The 21,355-nt window shown below is 35.3% G+C and overlaps 1 protein-coding gene across 2 annotated transcripts; it reads left to right on the forward strand.

Annotated features, from left to right (window-relative positions):
• Nucleotides 1–4,416: 4,416 nt before the first annotated feature.
• Nucleotides 4,417–19,778, forward strand: LOC121266779. Of its 2 annotated transcripts, XR_005940917.1 has the most exons (15): nucleotides 4,417–4,653; nucleotides 5,192–5,814; nucleotides 5,894–5,928; nucleotides 6,034–6,112; nucleotides 6,243–6,321; nucleotides 7,263–7,432; nucleotides 8,458–8,514; nucleotides 9,013–9,172; nucleotides 9,893–10,112; nucleotides 10,329–10,445; nucleotides 16,563–16,652; nucleotides 17,947–18,072; nucleotides 18,265–18,316; nucleotides 19,173–19,510; nucleotides 19,618–19,778. XR_005940917.1 is itself a non-coding variant. In XM_041170591.1 (14 exons), exons 2-14 carry the CDS (start codon nucleotides 5,302–5,304, stop codon nucleotides 19,323–19,325), a joined length of 1,851 nt encoding a protein of 616 aa, XP_041026525.1. In that variant the 5' UTR covers nucleotides 4,417–4,653; nucleotides 5,192–5,301; the 3' UTR covers nucleotides 19,326–19,778. The 2 variants fall into 2 exon arrangements, 1 of the variants encoding a protein (XP_041026525.1); XM_041170591.1 differs by having other exon boundaries at nucleotides 19,173–19,778.
• Nucleotides 19,779–21,355: the final 1,577 nt, after the last annotated feature.

The raw sequence follows: 21,355 nt of genomic DNA on the forward strand, positions 1-21,355 counted from the left end.
TGAGCATTTGAGGTTTGAGTTACTATCCAAAATACTAAATGCTTCATGCTGAATTCTGTTTACTTTTCAAAGATAACTCTGCTATTTACTTCTACTTTGTTTATACCATAAGTTCATATTTATTTAAGTTTTCGAGACCTTAGTTCAAAAAAGCTAAATGGATCCATTCCTCCTAATAGGTTTTTTGAGAATATTACAACTATATAAGATTTTGCATCTTCCTAATAAGATGTAATATACATGTTTTTTATATTTGTTTAAATTTTTTTTTCATATGATATTAAAGTTGGGTTGTTTTCCTTACTAATATTCTTTTTTTTTCCTTTTCAGGCACAACTTGAAAGTTGGAAGTTGGAACATATGGAAGTTTCTAACATTTAATATATTTTGGTTCATTTGTTGGGCATTTAGAATATTGTAATTTAGAAGTTTGTAATTTATTCTATTTTGGTGCATTTGAAAGTTTGTAATTAAATATTTAAATGTTCTTTGGAACATTTATTTTGGTTGGCTCTTAGAATATTTTGGATTTTTTTTGTTGTTAGAATGATGTGGATATCATGATATGGATGATATCATGATGGGAGTACATGTCAAAATAGAATTTTCTTTTTAATTTTTATGGATGATGGATGGTAGGTGTGATATGTGAATGTTTATTGTAGTGATTAGTATTTAGTTGGATGTGGATATCAGGATATGGATGATGAGAGTATATGTAAAAATAGGATTTTTTTTTTTTTTTTTACTTTTTGAATGCATGTTAGTATATTACTTATTTTATTTAGTTGTATTTTTTGTTATAATCAAAAGTTTAATTAGTTTAGATTGTAATGTTGAGAAAATTGAAATTCAAAAGTCCACAATTTTTTTTTAAAAGTAGGTCAAATATGAAGTTAAAATGGATTAAAAAAAAATCAAAAAATCCGACTCCGCTCCGACTCCGCTCCGACAAGTCGGAGTCGGAGTCGGAGCGGATTTTGCACATCTCGGAGTCGGAGTCGGAGGTCGGATTCGACCTCCGACAAAGTCGGAGTCGGAGTCGGAGGTTGGGCCCTCCGACTCCGAAACAGGCGGTGCTCAGCCCTACGTAGGGCTGAGCAAAAATCCGACGATCCGACTCCGAATCCGACTCCGCTCTGGCTCCGCTCCGAGTCCGCTCCGACTCCGACAAGTCGGAGTCGGAATCGGAGTTTTTTCCCTATTGGAAGTCGGAGTCGGAGGCCTCCGACAATCCGCCTCCGCCTCCGACTTGGTCCTCCGACTCCGCCTCTGATTTTATACATATTTTATAAAAAATATATGTGTTTTTCTATATATTAATCATTTAACTTTTATACAACTATATCTTATATAGTTAGTTAAACTCAATAATATACTAGTTAAATTATATATTTATACTATAATATATAGACTAAATTGACTAATAAATAATAATAGTTTAGTATATGACTATATGTAAATATCATACTATTACAAATTTATAATATTACTACCATGTTACATGTAAGTTGTAACACTAAATTACTAATGTATAAATATAATAACATGTAATACTAATGTATATATAATATACTATAAACACTAAGATGCATAATAACATCAACATGTAATACTAATGGATAAACACTAATCTATAAATTTAGAATAACATATAATACTAATGAATAATAACTAAAGTATTATTCATATAAATTTTATATAACAATATCTTGTATTAATTATATTTTTTGACTTAATAAATTCTCAACATATTCCTTTTGATAAATATATTAGTAATACTAATATACATTAGTATATTAATTAGATTTATGGTCTAATACTAATACTATTAGTAATCCACTTTAACTAATACTAATATTTATACTAATACTATTATAGACTATAGTTATAACTTATAGTATTATACCTACACTAAATCACTGATTCACTATAACTTATACTAATATAGTTATGTTAAATCACTATAACTAAAACTAATGTAGTTATACTAATCATTATAACTATATATAGTATTAATATCACTATTAGTATAATATATAGTATTAATAATAACTAATACTAATATAACTATTAGTATAACTAATGTCAATACTAGTATAACTAATACTAATATTAATATACTAATACTATTAGTGTATTACTAATATTTAAATATATTAATATATATCAAGTATAAGAGATTAGAGATTTAATATATATAATATTAAATCACTAACATACTAATAGTATGATACTATAGTATTAGTAATTATACTATAAGATATAGTAATAGACTAATAGTATAATATATTAATACTATATTATATATAAAATAGTAATACTATATTTTGAATCTTCATTTCATATACGGTGCCTTTTTTTTTTAATATTCATATATAATAATATATATCATATATATAATATAATTAAAAATAGATTCATAGTAATTATAATAGTATACTATAGTAACTATACGGTACTTTTTTTTTAATCTTCATTTCGTATACGGTGCCTTTGTTTATTGTAGTGATTAGTTGGATGTGGATATGGAATCATGGACGATGGGAGTACATGTAAAAATATGACTTTCTTTTTATTTTTTGAATGTATGTTAGTATGTTACTTGTTTTATTTAGTTGTATTTTTTATTATAATAAAAAGTTTAATAAGTTTGGATTGTAATTTTGAGAAAATTGAAATTTGAAATACCACAATTTTTTTTTAAAGTAGGTCAAATATGAAGTTAAAAAAAAATTTAAAAAAAAAGTCAAAAAATCCGACTCCGATCCGACAAGTCGGAGTCGGATCGGAGTCGGATTCTCTACATGTCGGAGTTGGAGTCGGAGGTCGGATTCGACCTCCGACAAAGTCGGAGTCGGAGTCGGAGGTTGGGCCCTCCGACTCCGAAACTGTCGGTGCTCAGCCCTAGCAACACGCTTTATTGTTCCTGTCTTTAGTGGACGACCACGCTGAAGTTTACAATATTTATAACACTACTCTCACATTCTATTTTTATCATATTAAATAATATGTATTACATTCATTATTATTAAATAATAAAAAATTATACAATATATAATAATTTAATAATAATAAATATATCACATCATAGTTAGTGAGATAGTAATATAGTGTATAGAATTTTCTATACATCACGCTCTCATCCTATTTTGATCATACTAAATGATATGGGTCACATTCATCACTGATAAAGAAACATGTAATAAATAATTATTTAATAATGATAAATATATCACATCATAATTAGTAGGATGAAAGTGAAATAATATTTTAGTGGATAGAATTTTTAATCCATCATTTATACATATCACACTTTATTTATTTATTTTTTATTTTTTAATCTTACCAAATATGTTATATATAGTTGATAAGTAGAAAAATTCAATAAAATTAAAAAGAATAAAACTAAAAATAAAAATAAAAAATACAGTATATAATACATAAAAATGATAAGTGACAAAACTCTATTTACATAAACATGCTATCAATTTATCAAATTTTTTATTTTACAACATTTTACAATATTTAGATTTTGTTTACAGATTCTAAATCCTTTTTTCTTGACCCGACATCCATTGTTTTTTTCAATTTGGGGGCTTGGATGAAATAAAATGACGTTAATGAGATTGCACTAGTTTTTTCCAATTTTTTATGCAAGCGATCGCGCATTTTTTGAAAAAATAAATATGAGTAATGTTAGAGAGAAATTATTGTAGTAGTATACACTTTATACTCACTGCATGACTGTTTTTTCAATTGATTGTTTCCAACAATCATTTGGAGAGATGTGTGGTCTAGATGATGTCACATCATGTGTACAAAATAGATGCTCTCAATAGTAACTTCTATCTATATTTATTCAATAAATATATATATAATATTTGTATGAAAAAATTAATTTTTAAATGATAGATCTAATTTTTAAAAAAAGAATGCATGACATTTATATAATTTATAATTGTATTAAATATTATTTTGAAAAGAATAGAAATTTTTAAAATTGATAAAAAAGAATAAATGTTTTTAAAAAAAAAGTCTTAAATGAAGAGTCGAATCATGCTCGTACCATTGTTTTGCAGTATAATTTTGTCTTAATTATTTATTTGAATATTTCTATTATATTTCAGAGGTTGCTTCAATGGTCTTTTTTTTTTTAATTTTTCTTTCAGAGTTACTTCCTTGGCTTCACCTTATGGCAAATATTTTTTTTTTTATATTTAAAACCCAAACATAACCTCAAATTAAATATTGATTAATTTTGTAAGACTTAAATAATTATTTTATTGTGTTTTTAATTTTTTTAAAATCTTTTTTGTTTAAATACCTCGAAAACGTATCCATCCAGTTCACTGATTTCCCAAAGATATACATGTGTTTCCATTTTTTTTTCTTTTTTTTTTTTTTCTTACTAAAAACATGTTTCCATTCTGATCTTTAGACAAATAATTTCTAGCTTTTTCTTATAAATCTTAATAATGTCTGTGCTCGTAAAAAGATTAATTAACCTAAAAAGATAAGGATCGCCGGTAGATGAGCCCTATTCGTTCCCAAATTGTTAAATAAAATTCGAACTCCTCCCCAGAAAACTGACTTCCTACGACCCTTGTTGATGCAAAAGGCTACTGACTCTACAGTCGGGAGTTCCCCCAGGACCGACCGACTCCGGAAATTTATTGGGATATCCATATAACCTTGGCTTCAGGTTTGTGAATTTACCTTTTCGGTACGTGATCTCGCTACCTGCCCTGAGATTGATTGAAATAATTAACACTGATCAAAGCTTACACTGTTCAAGTAGCTGAGAAGTTTTCGAATCATTGGAGTAATAAGTTTGTTTTTGGTAGTACTATTTATTGATTTTTTTTTTTTTTTTGGGGGGGGGGGGGGGGGGGGGGGGGGTGTTATGATTTTAAGAAATTATGCATTTTCGAAACTACGAAGATTTGTTTGCTAGTTAGTTAGTTACTTGTTTCCATATTTATATACTTGACAATCGAACCATCTGATCTCGTATTTGTGCTAATTTGTTTTGCTCCTTGACATTCTGCTTAATGTTTGAATGTTTCAGATGCTTGATTTTTTTTTTGTAATGTTGTGATTTACATTCGGGGAGCTTTTTCTTCAAATCTATTGACTAGTTAAGTTTCAGTCACTAAATGCTTACATTTTTAGTAAAACTGTGATGCAGGTGAAGAAGAGCTGGGATTTTTAAGTCTAATCTACTTCGTTTACATTTTATCCCTTTTGCCTCTTCTTCTTCGTTTTATTGTAGACATTCTGGCCAAATAAGCATCGACTATGGATAATTCCCAGGACCAACCACTTCCTCCTGGTGTCCATTTCTTGCCAAACTATTCTTCTGCGGTTCCATCAGTCCCATTCCCTCCTCAACATGGTGATCTTACCGTCAGACCTCAGTATCACCCTAACTATTCTGGAAATTACCTCTTCCCCTCTTCTAATTCCACCTTCACTCTTAATCAAGGCTCATATCTCCATAATAGTCCATCAACTCAATACAAATTTTCTCCAAATGCTCCTGATTTTTCAGGTCAAATTCCCCAAAACTCTGAAACTGACAATGCTCTTCAATCGAGTTTAACCCAACAAGGCGCTGACCTCATTGCACAGCAACCACAAGACCAAGACACAGCAGTTGAGAAAATTCCCCAGCATAAAGATGGTACAATACCTCAACAAACGGGTCATTTCGATGGAAATAGTAATGACTCTACTGGCTACTCCAGACTTCATGTTGAAAATGCCAGGGACATTGAAACTGCTGCTCAGGATGCTGTTTTGCGTGAACAGGTAGCCTTCTGATCTATATTGTCTGCTTACATAACTGTATTTCCTTATATATGAATTTTGTCTTTCTTTGGATTAACAGGAAATCGCCACCCAAAACATCATACAACATCACAGGTTTGTGTTAATTCATCCCAACAAAATGCCCTCTATTCTTGAATTCAGAAATGTTGGAGATAGAACAACATATGACGCTTAGATATGCATGATTTATAATTTCAGAGAAGCAAGAGTCTTCAGTGGACCTTCTGAGGATGGTAAAGACATTTTTTCTGAACGTCGTGACCCCAATGCTCTAAAGGTATGAAATCTGCAAATCTATGTGGGGCTACTCTAATTTTCTGTCGTTTTAAATGACAAATTCTATGTAGGCCACTTCTTATTCCCAATTTTTATCAGCTTGCACATTCTATTTATGAATTGTCTTGCAGGAACATCTATTGAAGATGACTTCGCAACATCGTGCTGAAATGGCTTTAAAGCGGGGGAAGTCTACTGTGCATGAAGAAGGTTGGTGGTTAGTTCCTTCTTTCTCATTTATTAATACTGTTATATCTTTGACATCTTTCACCTTTAAGAGGCAACCATGTTAGTGATAATATGTTCTTGGTTAATCTTATAAGATGATACCCTACTATAAGCCTAGTGGATCGTAGAAAGAGGCTCTAACAGTTTCTTTGCGGTAAGAAGCGATACTTGTTTAATTCATTAAAAACAAAAGGCAATACTTGTTGGTCTTTTCCAGATTCCCACTAGTTATTCTCCCTAATAATATGATTGATAAATATGGCAAGACAATAAAAAATTATTTTTTTTGATAAGACAATAGAAAATTATAGGAATGGAAGTGTCTAAGGTCCTACAAGAATGACATTTGGCTGGGAGGGGGGGTCATGAACTTATACAATCTGTTGTCATAGATGTAGTAATTTTCTTGGAAAGAAAGAACAATAAAGAAAAAACAGTGCAATGTTTTGTGAACTATGCCTTTTTTCTGTTCATCTGATTTGAATGGTCTCCCTCCAATATTTCCTTTTGGGATCAATCCAGCTTCTTTGCTATAAATGCCTAATTCTCATTTGTGTTCCTGATCCCTATTTAGGCAACCTAAAGTAGGTTGAAGTATGCAATGAAATGATGCCTAGAAAATATGTTGATATCGTCAAAAGCCTCATGGTACTGCTTGCATCAACAAAAACGATAATTACTCCTCTGTGAGCTCAAATGGACTCCTTTTTATGTAACATCTAAATCATTAGTTGGTTTGAACTTACAAAAAAAATGGAGTTTGATTGTATGCATCATTCTTCAAAATGCAATTCCAGATTTGAAATATTAGTAACTCAATAAACATCTTAGTTATCATTCTTTTTTTTTTTTTTTTTAGATTTAGCTGATACTGAATCCGAGGCTTGTTTTTTAAAATTATGCTAATGGTGCTTTGATGTCAGGTAATTTAGAAATTGGAAATGGGTATGGTGTACCGGGTGGAGGTGCTTATTATGGTGCTCCAAAGCCTAATACTGATAACCCCAGTAAATCTAGCGAATTGCCTGAGTACCTTAAGCAGAAGTTGAGAGCAAGGGGTATTCTTAAAGAAGATACAGAAAAAGGCTCTCCAGTAAGTATCAATTCTGCTAGTTTATCTATCTAGTGGTGGGAGAATTCCTTAACTTTCTCATGAATGGACCTATTCTGCACGCGTTGCAATTTTCCACTTATTCTGCACGGGTTTTTAGGCTTCAACACCTTTAGCTTTCATGGAATTGTCAATTTTCTGCTTGAATGTGTCAAATTTTGAGTGTCAAATTTTCCATATTGTCAAAATAAGCCAATCAAAACATGTCATAACTGCAACATCTGCATGTGATCCCTGACTTTTAATATCATAGGCAAACAAGACCTTATGAGACTTTTCCAACAGTAATAATAGCAATAATAACCATTTTGACGGCAGAGGTACAAGCAGTGGGGAAGGAGATGAGAATGAAGGAACTTGCCATCCTTCAAAACCCAAAAATCTCCTCAGTAACCAAAAAGAGCCTTCTTATAATCTAAGTTAATATTTCTTGCTAGACTTTCTCTTTATTCCGAGAGAGAGAGAAAGAGAGAGAATGCCTGATTCGTGCCAATTTATCTCATCAAAATTAAAAAGATTGAATAATAGGGTAATATTTCTGTTGTTTGTTTTCAGAAGACTTTGTGGTATATTCCATGGTAATCTGTCTCCAATTCATGGCTTCAATGCCATATTTTTTGAATTGATAGAAACATCAGTTGTGGTTTTTGTGGTCTTCTGATTTGTCGTTGGCACTTCAGTGCCATTACTAACATATTGATAGGAAGCAGCAACATCAATTTTGCCTTTGGTGCTTTTGCTCATATCAAGCTGATGTGTGATTAAACATTACAGACCACTAAAACATGATTTCTTCTCAATTTTTCGTTTTCAGCTTGTCAACATTTGCTCCTTAACTCCACACCTTATTTCTATGGGCTTTGGCTATTGTATTCAATGGGACTAGTGTTCATGATTTCCTTGTATCTTTTTTCTAGATCCTAAATTGCAACTAGGTGTTCACTTTGGTCTACTTCATGTATAAAACATTTTCTCCTTAATGGTTTGCATTTTGTTCTAAATTTCAGAAGTCAGAGACTGGTTCAACTCAACTTGTGGATAATGGAAAGTTTCCTTCCAGATGGGTATGTATCAAATGCCATATGTATCGTTTTCAATTTTTCCTTTTTTTCCATCATTTTCTTTCAGGTGTCTATTAGGTTGGGGGGTTATTGTCCAAATATTCCTATAATAAATGTCAAGATTTGCTTGTAGTCATGTGGAATCTTATAATAATGATTTTTTTCTTCTAAAAGAATGTCTAAAGTGAAGACTTAAGATGCTTGATCATGTGTTCATGAGTGCATGCTTTGTTGCTACAGTTTTCTCTCACATGAACTTTACTAATTGGCTCAGTTCCAAGTTTTGTGGGGGAATACTTGTCAAAAAAAAAAAAAAAAAAAAAAAGTTTTGTGGGGGAATAATGTGATGCCAAGGTAGCAAATTTTTTGCTATGAGGGTAAAAATGTTTTTACTCCAGTTGATGCTGTGTTTATATTTTCCAATTGGTAAAAAGTTTTAATCTAATTTCTTATTATGGTTTTTTTTTTTTTGCTGCTATTAACTTATAGGAATACCTGTAGGTGGAGGTAGAAGACCCTGCTAGTGGTGCTCCATATTATTACAATAAGAGTACTGGGAAGAGTCAGTGGGAAAAGCCGGTTGAAACACCTCCTATTAGACAACATCCATTGCCTTTATCTATTCCAGAGGGTTGGGTAGAGGCTTTGGATGAAACAACAGGTATAAAATACTTCATGTGCACCAGCCCACAATGTTTTTCACATATATGTGTATATCCAGTGTACTTGGCTACACCTATTAATATTAATAAAAAATTTACTTTGTTTTTTACATATGTAATGTGAATAGAAAGGAAGAAATGCATAATACAAACATTGTGTAAAAGTTTCAGCTGTTTCTAAATTGTTTAGCAATTTTGTTATCAGGTCCTGATGAGGAATATTAATGTTATTTCTTGCCTTGGGACTCTCTCTCTCGCTCATTTTCTTTTTCTTAAATAAAGGAGCTTGGAATTTTATTGGTCAAACCTTTTGGAAAATTTCCTGATGGTTTTAGTAGTTCTTGCTTGACTGGTCTTAACAGAAAGTAAATTTGATTTATGGTGCCCATGCCCTTGTAGTTTTCCTAGTAGTTTGTGCTTGGCTAGTGTTAATACAAAGTAAACTTGATACATGTGCCCATGCTCTCTAATTGTTCAGTGCAAGTCACAAAAGAGATCCGTTGTTCAAAGTTCCGTTTCCCACTCATGAAACCATTAACCCATGAGTAACAATTTTGAGGCTGTACCTTATTTCTTTAACTGCATGCATTGTTGAAACTCCACAAGTTGTGGAATTGAAACCTGTTACTGGTTGTAGACACCATAAAAGAAAACCATGATAATTCATATTGTGTTCAATCTCTTCTATTTCCCTTCACACTTAAACGATCTCTATGCAGGTCATAAATATTATTACAATACAAAGACCCACATATCACAATGGGAGCGTCCTGATTCATCACTGCAGGTTTCTTTGCAACATTCTGACAGCATAGTCCCCAGAAGTGCCCCTGATGCAAAGCAGGATGATCAGTCATCCCAGGAAAATAGATGCTTTGGATGTGGTGGCTGTGGAGTAGGCCTTGTCCGGATGTCGGGTTACTGCAGTAATTGCACTGGGTATATGATATACCTGTTGTTCATTGGCAATCTAGACTGAATTTACTTTTTAGTTGCAGTTTGTTAGTGTTAGCTAAAGGTTAAATTGTATATTCAGTCCTTGGGGTGCAGTGGTTTGAATTTGGGGTGTTCTTTTTTTTTTTTTTTTTGTTATCGCTTCTTATTGGTTTTCATTCTTGCATACTACATTAATTTTGCCTCACAAAATGTCACCAGAAATGCAGCTAATTCGATTTGGAATGATCAAGCATCTGAGCTAATAAAGTGCATGGGGTGCGGTGGTTGGGGAGTAGGCCTTGTGCAGATGTGGGGTTACTGCAATCATTGCACAAGGTAGGATGATGCCTATTTTTCACAAGAGATCTATTGTTGGATTTTCTTTTTTTGCCCTTAGTTTGTTTGTTCAAGCTATTGAATGTAGAATTAATGCATGGATTGCACTTAATAAAAATGTTAGTTTAGGAAAACCTCTAATTCTTCCTAGGTTTCTATACAATCTTTGATTACCTATAAAATAGGAGTAGTGCTACACCCACCGAGGATGTAGCCTGAGGATGGGTCCCGAGAAGACCAAATCCTCTTCTTTTTTTTCATAGATTTTTTTTTTTTTTTTATATCCTTAAAACATTTAAAAAAAAATACAACATCATTAAAAAACACATCCTTAATCACCAAGTAAAAAAAAAGTGTTGGGACCCAACTCTTGATAGCTCTATCATTTTCCAAAAAAAAATCTTCCTAGTTTTTTCATAACTTAAAATGTCTTTGGGCTCAGGTGTTGGGCCTCAGCCCATGGGGCGGCCTTCGGTCCTTCAACAGACAAGCCCGGTCTAGAGGAAGAGTGTGAGGGGGGCTGGCCCTTCAGCGACTGGGTTCAAGCCACCATCGCCAATGAAGGCTTAGGTGACCCCGCCGAAAGTTGCCGATCTATCGTCGGAGGCTATGCCGGCGGCAGCAACATTAATAGAAGACAACGATGGGAGTTCCTGCAGTCGCAATGTTCTCTGTGATCCTGAAGTGGTTGTCGCACATCCACACCGTTGGGACCTGCATAGATTTATGCGGCGGTGGCCGCCGGCGCATCCACGATGACAACTCAGGTGCCTAGTCCGTCGAGGAGTGAAGTTCTAGCAGAGGAGGGTGCGAATCTCCCTGTTTGCCCATTTTCTCTAGCTAGGCAGATACAAGATGTAGTTTCGGAGGCCTTTAACCCTTCCACCGGTGTATTAGAACCTGAAATCTCACCGAAAAATGGAGGAGGGGGCAACATGAGAAATGAGGTGCTCCCTGTGGTTTTGTTGTTTTGGGGGGGGGGAGGGGGGGGGGGGGGGGGGAGGACAGAAGGTGTGGATTTGTAGTTGGCTATTTGTGAAGGGAACTATTTCAATGGAGGGGATGTTGATCCAATATGCATGCTCCCTCCTAGCCCCAACACAGAAAGGTTCATTTCGGAGTGGGTGTTTAAGAAGGTTGAGGAGACACAAGCTTGCATTGGGGTCTCTTGCATAGGATTTGAAGAACAATTTAGAGCCCTTGTGGCCATTGAAGATGGCAGATCGAAATCCGCCACAAAGAGAGACAAGGAACTTAAAAGACTTAAATGTTCTATTAATTATGAAACAAAAGAGGGGAGTGGCGGAAGGGATAGATTGAACGGGAGGGTGGCCACCTTTGCTCATGAAACCTAAGATCCTCTCTTGTAACGTGCGGTGGCTTAATGATCGCAATAAGCGCCTTCGCATTAAATCTTTATTACGAACATGAAAGGTTCATGTGGTGTGTTTTCAAGAAACAAAATTGCGGGTCATTGATAGAAGAATTATTCGTAGTTTGTGGGGATGTTCGTATGTGGGCTGGTCATATTTGGCTTCGTTAGGAGCGTTAAGTGGCGTTCTCCTAATGTGGGATAAAAGAGTGGTGGAGGCGGAAGAGGAGTGTGTTGGTACTTTCCCGGTCGCTAGCCGTTTTAAAAATATGGTAGATGGGTGGGAGTGGGCTTTTGTAGGCATTTATGGGCCTAACATTGATAGAGATAGGAGAAGGCTTTGGGAGGAATTGGCATATTTATATTGTTTATGAGAGGTGCCGTGGTGTATGGATGGGGATTTCAACATCACTTGCTTTTCTAGTGAGCGGTCGAGGAATTATCAAATCTCTCTAGCTATGGAGAAGTTCTCGGAGTTCATTTTTTATCTAGATCTCATGGATCTCCTCATGGTTGGCAGCGAGTTCACATGGTCTAATAGTCGGAGTTGGTCGAGATTGGATAGATTTCTTGTCTCTCCTTCTTAGGATACCCACTTTTTGGAGTTGTGTCAGAAGAGGCCGCCCCGTGTGTGCTCAGACTACTTTCCTATATTGTTAGATTGCGGGGGTATTCATGGGGGACGCCAACATTTCAAGTTTGAAAATATGTGGTTAGCAGATGATGGTTTTGTAGAGAAGGTGCGCCATTGGTGGGCTTTTTATCAATTTACAGGCACTCCTAGTTTCATTATTGCATGCAAACTTAAGGCTTTAAAGCACGATATTAAGAAGTGGAACTTGGAAGTTTTTGGTAACGTTGACAACTAGAAGACTACTCTTATGGAGGAACTGCAAGAGTTAGAGGGGAGGGAGTTGATGGGAGACACCTCGGAGGAGGTATCATTGAGGAAGAGTTCGGTAGTGACAAATTTGGAGAGGGTACTATTGATGGAGGAGGCTTCATGGTGACAAAAATCCAGGACCCTTTGGCTAAAAGAAAGCGATAAATGTACGAAGTTCTTTCATAAAGTGGCTAATTCACATAGGTGCAACAATTCCATTGAGACACTTCATTCAGGTACTCAAGTGCTTACTTCCCCCTCTGAATTAGAAAACCATATTGTGCATTACTACGAGAACCTCTTCACGGAACCGGCCTGTTGGAGGCCGAAGCTTGATAATCTGTTGTTTGAGTCCATTGATCCGCAGAGTGCGAGTTCGCTGGAAAGACCTTTTGACGAAGATGAGATTTATAAGGTCATTCTTAGCATGGCCAAGGACAAAGCCCGGGTTCGGATGGCTTTTCGATGGGGTTCTTTCAAGCCTGTTGGGATATTATAAAATGTGATGTATTGCAGGTTTTTGGGGAGTTCCACTCCTTTAAAAAGTTTGAAAAGTGCCTCAATGCGACATTCATTGCTCTTATTCAAAAGAAACATGGGGCTACGACAGTTGAGGAGTTCCGTCCCATAAGTCTTGTGAGTGGAGTATACAATATCATTTCGAAGGTTCTTGCTAACCATATAAGCCTGGTATTAGAACAAATTATTTCTAAGCCTCAAAATACGTTTGTTCGGGGAAGACAATTTCTAGACTCGGTTCTTATTGCCAATGAGTGCTTGGATCATAAGCTGCGGGAGGGAGTTATTGGTATTCCATGCAAGCTTGATATGGAAAAGGCTTATGATCATGTGAATTGGGATTTTCTTATATACTTGCTCAGGAGGTGTGGCTTTGGTGATAGATGGATTTCATGGATTCAACATTGTGTTTCCACCGCTCGTTTCTTGGTACTAGTGAATGGCACCTCTGCTGGTTTTTTTAACAGTTCTCGTGGATTGAGGCAAGGGGATCCACTATCTCCTCTTCTCTTTGTTATAGTTATGGAGGCACTTGGCCGGATGGTAAAGACGTATGTTGGAGACTGTTTTCTATCAGGATTTTCGGTGGGTAATGGTAATAATGGCTCTATCATAATTTCAAAATCTCTTGTTTGCAGATGATACTCTACTTTTTTGTGAAGCGGATCATGGCCAAATTCAAACTCTACGAGCACTCTTATTATGTTTTGAAGTCGTGTCGAGACTTAAGGTGAATCTGAGTAAGTCTGAGATGGTTGTGGTGGGTGTAGTGCCCAGTATCAATAGCTTGGCGAGCCTCTTGGATTGTAAAGTGTCCTCGCTGCCTATGAAATATTTGGGCCTCCCGTTGGAGGCGACTTTTAAGGCTAGAGCCATTTGGGATAGGGTCATGGAGAAAATAGAGAAAAGGCTAGCTGGTTGGAAAAGAAATTTCATCTTGATCATTGGAATGAAGTTTGTTTCCCAATTTCGAATGGGGGACTGGGAGTGTGCAACTTGAGGACCTTCAATAAAACTTTGTTGGGGAAATGGTTATGGAGGTATCACTTGGAGGGGGAGTTGTTGTGGAAGGAAATTATTGATTGTGGACATGGAAGTGCTTGGGGGGGTTGGTGCTCCAATGAAGTGAAGGAGGGGGGGGGGGGGGGTATGGTGTGGGCATATGGAAATTTATTAGGAAGGGATGGCCGAGTTTTGTAAGTCATACCGGTTTCGTGGCTAGAGAGGGTAGCAGAATTAGGTTTTGGCATGATGTTTGGTGTGAAGATCGTGCTCTTAACACAATTTTTCTAGCTCTCTATTGTATTGCAGCTAACAAGGATGCCACTGTGGCGGATTTGCGGGTATCTTCTCATGGCCCTCCCTAGTGGAATGTCCTCTTCAATCGGGATATTCATGTTGGGAATTACCCACGGTTTCAGATTTTTTCAGATTGATATACTCCACGGGAAACACCACGGCACAGGGGGGATAAGATGCAGTTGAGGTCTAATAGTAGCGAGAAATGTACAGCCAGGGCGTATTACAAAATATTGATATCCCAAGTTAATGTTCATTTCCCTTGAAAGAATATTTGGAAGTCTCGTGTACCTTTTAAAGTGGCCTTCTTTGTATGGACTGCTGCTCTTTGGAAGATTTTGACCACAGTCAACTTGAGGAAGAGGGGTTGTGTTGTGATGAATTGGTGCTATTTGTGTAAAAAGAATGGAGAATTAGTGGACCACTTACTATTGTATTGTGAGGTGACAAGGGTGTTGTGGGATGAGATCTTTAGAAGAGTCGACGTTGCATGGATTATGCCTTTGAGGGTGGTGGATTTATTGGCCTGTTGGAAGGAGATTCAAGGTTGTCCTCAAGTGACAGCAGTTTGGAAGATGATTCTGTTGTGCATCATGTGGTGTATTTGATCGAAAAGAAATGAGCAGTGTTTTGAAGATAGGGAGCGTACAAGGGCAGAGCTTCAGATTTTTTTTGTACACACTTTAATGCTTTGGTTTTCAGCCATTGTACTTAATGGAAACAATGCACATGACTTTGTCTCTAATCTCTTGATCTTAGAATGTATTTAGGTATTCTTTTGTATACTTCCTGTTTACACAGGCTATTCCTATTTTATTCGTATCAATAAATTTACTCTTACTTGTTAAAAAAAAAAAATGTTTGTGCATGTGAAATAGGTATGAGTGCTAAGAAGACTCACTCATGGGATGGAGGAAGGCATGCTTAGAAGAAGTTTACCAAATCTTTTTATCTGATATTGTCCCTTAAAGTTTAACATTGCAATCGGTATCTATAATAGATTATAGATACCTATTAAATTTAAAGGGAAAAACAAGATTAGACCAGTTTTGCTCCATGGTACCAAATGTTCGTAAAATAGCTCAGTTGAAATTGATTAGTTGGAGGGGACCCATAAAGGTGGCCCTAGTTTAACTGTGATTAGGTTTTAGTTAAGTTGAGTTTTCTTTTTGGATAAATGAAAAATAAATTGCACAATAAAAGAAGAATGCTCAAATATACAGGAAGAGTACTGGAACGTCTTTACCAGGACTTGACATGCTTGAATTCTCTTGAAAGAGGGAAACATGGACACAGGTGGTGCATGGTTGTTGTCAACTCGTGCCGTAAAGTGCTGGGTTAAGTCCCACTGCAATTCTTGCAATCATATCAGAGCATGCAACCATATGTAAATAGTATTGCAGAATCCAGCATAGACATCTGGTTTTTACCTATGATTTTTTTTCCAACGTTAAAACCACGTCTGCTAGGATGGTGATTTCATGATCTTCCCAGTGAATGGCACAATAGTGTGTGGCCATTAGAAGCCTCTTTTCCGTGAAGAAACATTGCAAATTTGCTATGTCGCAAGAATATAGACACATCGGGGTGATAATTGGATGATAAATGATATTTGCAGTCCTAAGGTGTGCAAGCCCATGCACTCCTTTTGAAAAAAGTAGATAAATCTGAGATCCACATGAAAAAAATTATTTTTTTAATGATGGACCCTACTTTTTTCAAAGGGAATGCGCGAGATTTGCACACTCTAGAACTGTATCTAGCATTACTCTATTTAAATACCTATGCAGTATGCTAACCTCCAGGCATCTAAGAATTGGACATTTGTAAAACTCACAGAAAGAAGTGTCCTTGCTACGAAGATGTGCTGGCAATAATTATTGTTGCTGTTTTTTTCTTATATAGATGAGCAGTATATTAACTTCATTTTTTATAACTGCATTTTTTAGCTCTTGATTATTGTACCTTGTGCATGAAATCTCATCAGTTATTATGCAAAGCCCACAGATACTTTTTCTTATTTTATTTACTTTATCGAATGCAGAGTTCTCAATCTTCCACAATGCCAGTACTTGTCTTCCAGTAATTCTGCAAGCACCAAAGAAGATTCTCACAAAAAGGCTTCTAAACAAAGGTACTCTTATCTCATGTGGAGTTTAGTTATTTCAGGGGCTTGCTATTTTATGTGTTAATATATGCTTTTGTCAGTAGGTTACATACATATCCGTTTGATCTTATGAGTGCACTTTGCACCCCATCCCTATATGGGGATGAAGCCCAGTTGAGATACCAGGAAGCTTTGCTACTTTAGATAGCTGTTTGTGGAACCATGTAATTACGATTTTATTTGAGCCCCAATTATGTTATGATAAGAAACTCAATATTATAGATTCACTCAACATGAGAAGTATAGAACAATATACATCATGTTTAATGGTGGGCCCCACTATTTTTCAAAGGAAGTGCACGGAGTTTGCACACCCTAAGACAGTATCTAGCATTACTCAATATTTATACAGTAGAAAGATTGGTCCTATCTTTGTTGACAGAGATCTCTGCTGCCCAGAATATCATACTCTCGGGTTTATAACCCTCTCTCAGGCCATAGAGTCTGGGAAAACCATCCTCTGCTAACTTGGTGGAGTTTTGTCATTCTAGCAAATTTCTGGCCAAAACAGAGTGGATTTTTTCGTTTTAACAATTCTACTAACTATTGACTGCTTTGTTTCTAGCAAAATGTTATAAGCCTTCAGTGAGAAACTGAAAATAGTACTCTTTCCATAATTCACTGAACTTTGTAGCTTTTTTTTTTTTTTACCAAAAAAAAAAAAAGAGGGAGTACATTTAGAAAGAACCAATTGTGACTTAGATTGCTATTTTCACCCAAATTTTGTATAGTCTGAATAATGGTTGAGCTGGATTTTGAAATATTGATTGACTTTTTAACAATAATGGTTAAATAATATTAATTAGCGTTTTCTATCAACGTAAGTTTCATGACAAGATAATTTATTATGATATTATTGTACAGTATCCTAAAGTAGAACCTTGTCTCCACTCTACCCTCTATTTAAAAAGTTAAAATTTCACACGTTGGCTCCAATTATTGAGATCAACGGAGTCTGGGCACATGTGTGAAGAAGAGAAAATATTGTTTAAGCAATTTAATTCACCACAGATAAGTTATTATTCGACAAACTTTAAGTGTTAATTCCATTTTGGAATGAAATTCTAAGCTAGATATTACTTTGTATCTCATTTTACCTCGTTTCACCATTATGTTTTATTGTAAAGGCCAATGGGGACAGACCTTTTCCTTTTGTCTTCTTTCCCTTGTAACAAAATTAATGCTTTGGCCCCTTTTTTTTCATATATATATAAATATAAGAAAGAGGGTATTGTTGATTGATCTCACTTTGGGTTTCCAGGTCCAATGGGAAACCTCCAGTAGGAAAAGTAAATAGAAGAGGAAGCAGGAAACGTGATTATACTGAGGATGATGAGTTGGATCCCATGGACCCAAGCGCTTATTCTGATGCTCCTCGTGGTGGCTGGTATGTTTACGTACTCAATGAAAGTTTTCTGGTATAAACAGCCCCTCGTTCACCCCACCACCACCACCACACCCCCCCAAAACCCCTCACCAGGCACCGAAAAACAATCTGTTATACCTGTACCTGAATGGCAGTATATTTGTCATGACCCATGAGGGCCTTGGTTAATATCATCTTTTGTTGATTTTTCAGGGTCGTAGGCCTAAAAGGAGTGCAGCCACGGGCAGCTGATACCACTGCCACAGTATGTTAATTGTGTTTGGTTTGATTATTTTCTTTTCCTTTCCTTCTCTCTTTTATTTGATTTACTAGAGATGGAGCCGTTTATCAAAATGGAACATGTTGCTTCCTCAAATATGGTAACTAGCATTAAGACTTGAGTTTGGTCTAGTGGTATCTTCAGATATATATTACCCATCTTCATGCATATGACAACATATTGCCGAGAAGGTACAGAAATCCTTGTTTCTCAACATGAAGGAAGAGTGACAAGAACTCCATTCTAAACTGGAACTTCTTGGCACTTTTATTCTCTTGGTTTGGCTATGCAACCCTGACCAGGTTTGGTTGTGGGCTTTACTCTTGTTGCTAACCTGACCCTGACTAGGTTATACCTTGTTGAGAGGGTACGAGGTGGAAAATAAGAACAATACTATGAGCTGTGTTTTCAGTATTTCATGATGTTGGCTTGCAAAACCAATAGGATGGCTGTTATTTTTTAGTTGATCAAGAGTTTGCTGTTCTGCAACTGCACTAGTGTTTTGCTTACAATGCATGTTAGCTCTATTCTACCAAAATGCCATGCAACACTGCCAAAAGCACTTGTACCTATTCAATAACACATATCTTAGATATAGTTGTATTGAGAATCGATCAGGGACTTCAGACCTTGGCGGAGAAACAACCCCCCCCCCCCAAAAAAAAAATTGTCCTCTCTCACCAACCCAAAAGAGCTGAAGAGACAATGTGCCCATACACAAGAAAAACGAAAAAAACAGATGACTGAGAAGTTTCTTTTACAATTTGAAGTTTACCCCGTCAGAGCTTCCTAATGGTGTCCCATGCTTTAGGTTTAACGGTAATCATTTAATGTGTTTCAGGGTCCTCTCTTTCAACAGCGTCCATACCCATCACCCGGTGCAGTATTGCGGAAAAATGCTGAAATTGCTTCACAAACTAAGAAAGTCGGCTCCCATTTCGCACCTATATCCAAGAAAGGGGACGGGAGTGATGGACTCGGTGATGCGGATTGACATCATAATGTCAGTGTAGTAAACTTCGTTTTTTTGGTACTGTTGTAATCAGCGAAGTGGAGGCAGGTGTGTACTGCATTTTTCTTGTCCGTCTGTGAGCATTCCAGATCTTGTCAATATGTAGAAGAATGTTTACGAGTCTGCCCTTCCAGCATTCTGGAAATCTATGAGTTGCAAATCTATGAGTTTCATTGATGCTCCAAGTGTGGCCTGCATCGAACTGCCGCCAATTGGGTGAAATTTTTTGGGGAACCAAGCCTGTCGTTCGCATGTTGCTGAGCTGGGCAGATAGAAAAGGAAGGAAAATGAAATGGCATTTAGTAATTAGTATGTCCTTGCTTTGAACAAAGTTTTCTGTTTTATCTTCATATAGGTGTTGGAAATTAGAATTCAAATGGCAGCTTAGATGATTCTTGAACTGCTAGTCTAAATATTTGATTTATTCATTGAGCATTTCGATCCTAGCTATTAAACAAACTTGCGGATTTTCACGTTCCCTCAAAGTTGAATCGGTTTATTGTTTGCTGCAACACTGTCGTCATGGTTTATGGTGGATCTGCCTGTTGTACGAAGCAAAGCACACGGTATACTCCCGAACGATTCCCAAGCAACCTTAATTGCAAGGAAATCTTGAGCAAATTTAGGTTAGGATATCGTCGGTAATTGGCATCGTTTGTTTTTATTCATCTTTTCATTTCATCTCATCTCATCTAATCTAATCATTACAATTTTTTTTAAATTTTCATTCAAAAGAAAATAAATAATTCAATTTTTTTAAATCTTAAAATAAAAATAATATTATAAAAATATATTTGAATAATATTTTATTTAATTTTTAATTTTAATCTCAATTTATCTTATATCATTTTATCTCATTTGTAAAAACAAACGAGGCTGTGAGAATTCTGTTTCATTTGAGGTTTTGGATATATGTACGTGTGGGATCCGAATCGGGTGCAAAATTTATGGGATTACTGTTCTATCAATTATTAAAATAAAATATAGCCCAAAAAACTGTACGAAAAAAAAAAGAATTGCTAGAAAATCGATTACACATTGAGATATGGAGATTCCTGGAAAAATTGAAAAGTCAAGTACTGTAGTAACCCGACAGTGTATAACTGATATATAAAAAATTTGGCAGGATTTTATCACCGGCTCTGCCTGGACTTCGTGACTTGAATACTTGCTTAAAGTTTCATGTCATGGGTTCGAGAGCTGGTGAGAGAGAGAAACGAGAGAGGGTTTAAAAACCATGAGGTATTCTAAAATACCTCCCTTTTTATTTATTATATGTATGAATAATTATATTCCCTTTTTATTTAAAGTAATTCTATATATAATCGTGAATTGTATAACTTCTGCGTAATCGCTTTGAAAATGAGTGAGATTTATTATTAAAAAATTAATTTTTTTTATGTGAGTCTTATATTTTATTCACTTTTTTCAAAACGATTATGCAGCGGTTACACAATTTACGGTTATAAATATTTTTTCTCTTTTATTTATTATATGTATGAATAATTCTACTCCCTTTTTTATTTATTATATGTATGAATAATTCTACTTATCATCTAGTCGGTTAAGAGGCATTCTTGCATGAACAAAATTGATTTTTCTTATTTGAGGTTATCAAAGTGAGATACTTGGTTTTTGTTATCGTCTCTTTGTTGTTTTCTTATATGTGTGATTTCTTGCAGGTTGGTTTCTTAGGGTTTTTTTTTTTTTATTTGGTTTGTAATTTTTGGCTTTCTTAATTTATGGTTGAGTCTTTTGATTTTTGATATCTGGATTTAGGTCTTTATGCTTATTTATAACTCTCAGGTGTTAGGTTGTAACTACAGTTTTTCTCTTCTAAAAGTGATGGCTATCAATAAAATTGGAATACAGTCTTCTTTTTAAAAAAAAAAAAAAAAAAAGATACATATCATCACTACACAGCACACCTATTTTAAATTTTTTTTTTCATTTTTTCTTTAACAAGTATGTGGATTATGGATAATAAGTAGAATAATCTAATTAGTTTAACA

This window comes from Juglans microcarpa x Juglans regia, chromosome 5S (assembly GCF_004785595.1).
Source record: "Juglans microcarpa x Juglans regia isolate MS1-56 chromosome 5S, Jm3101_v1.0, whole genome shotgun sequence".
Lineage (NCBI taxonomy): Eukaryota > Viridiplantae > Streptophyta > Magnoliopsida > Fagales > Juglandaceae > Juglans > Juglans microcarpa x Juglans regia.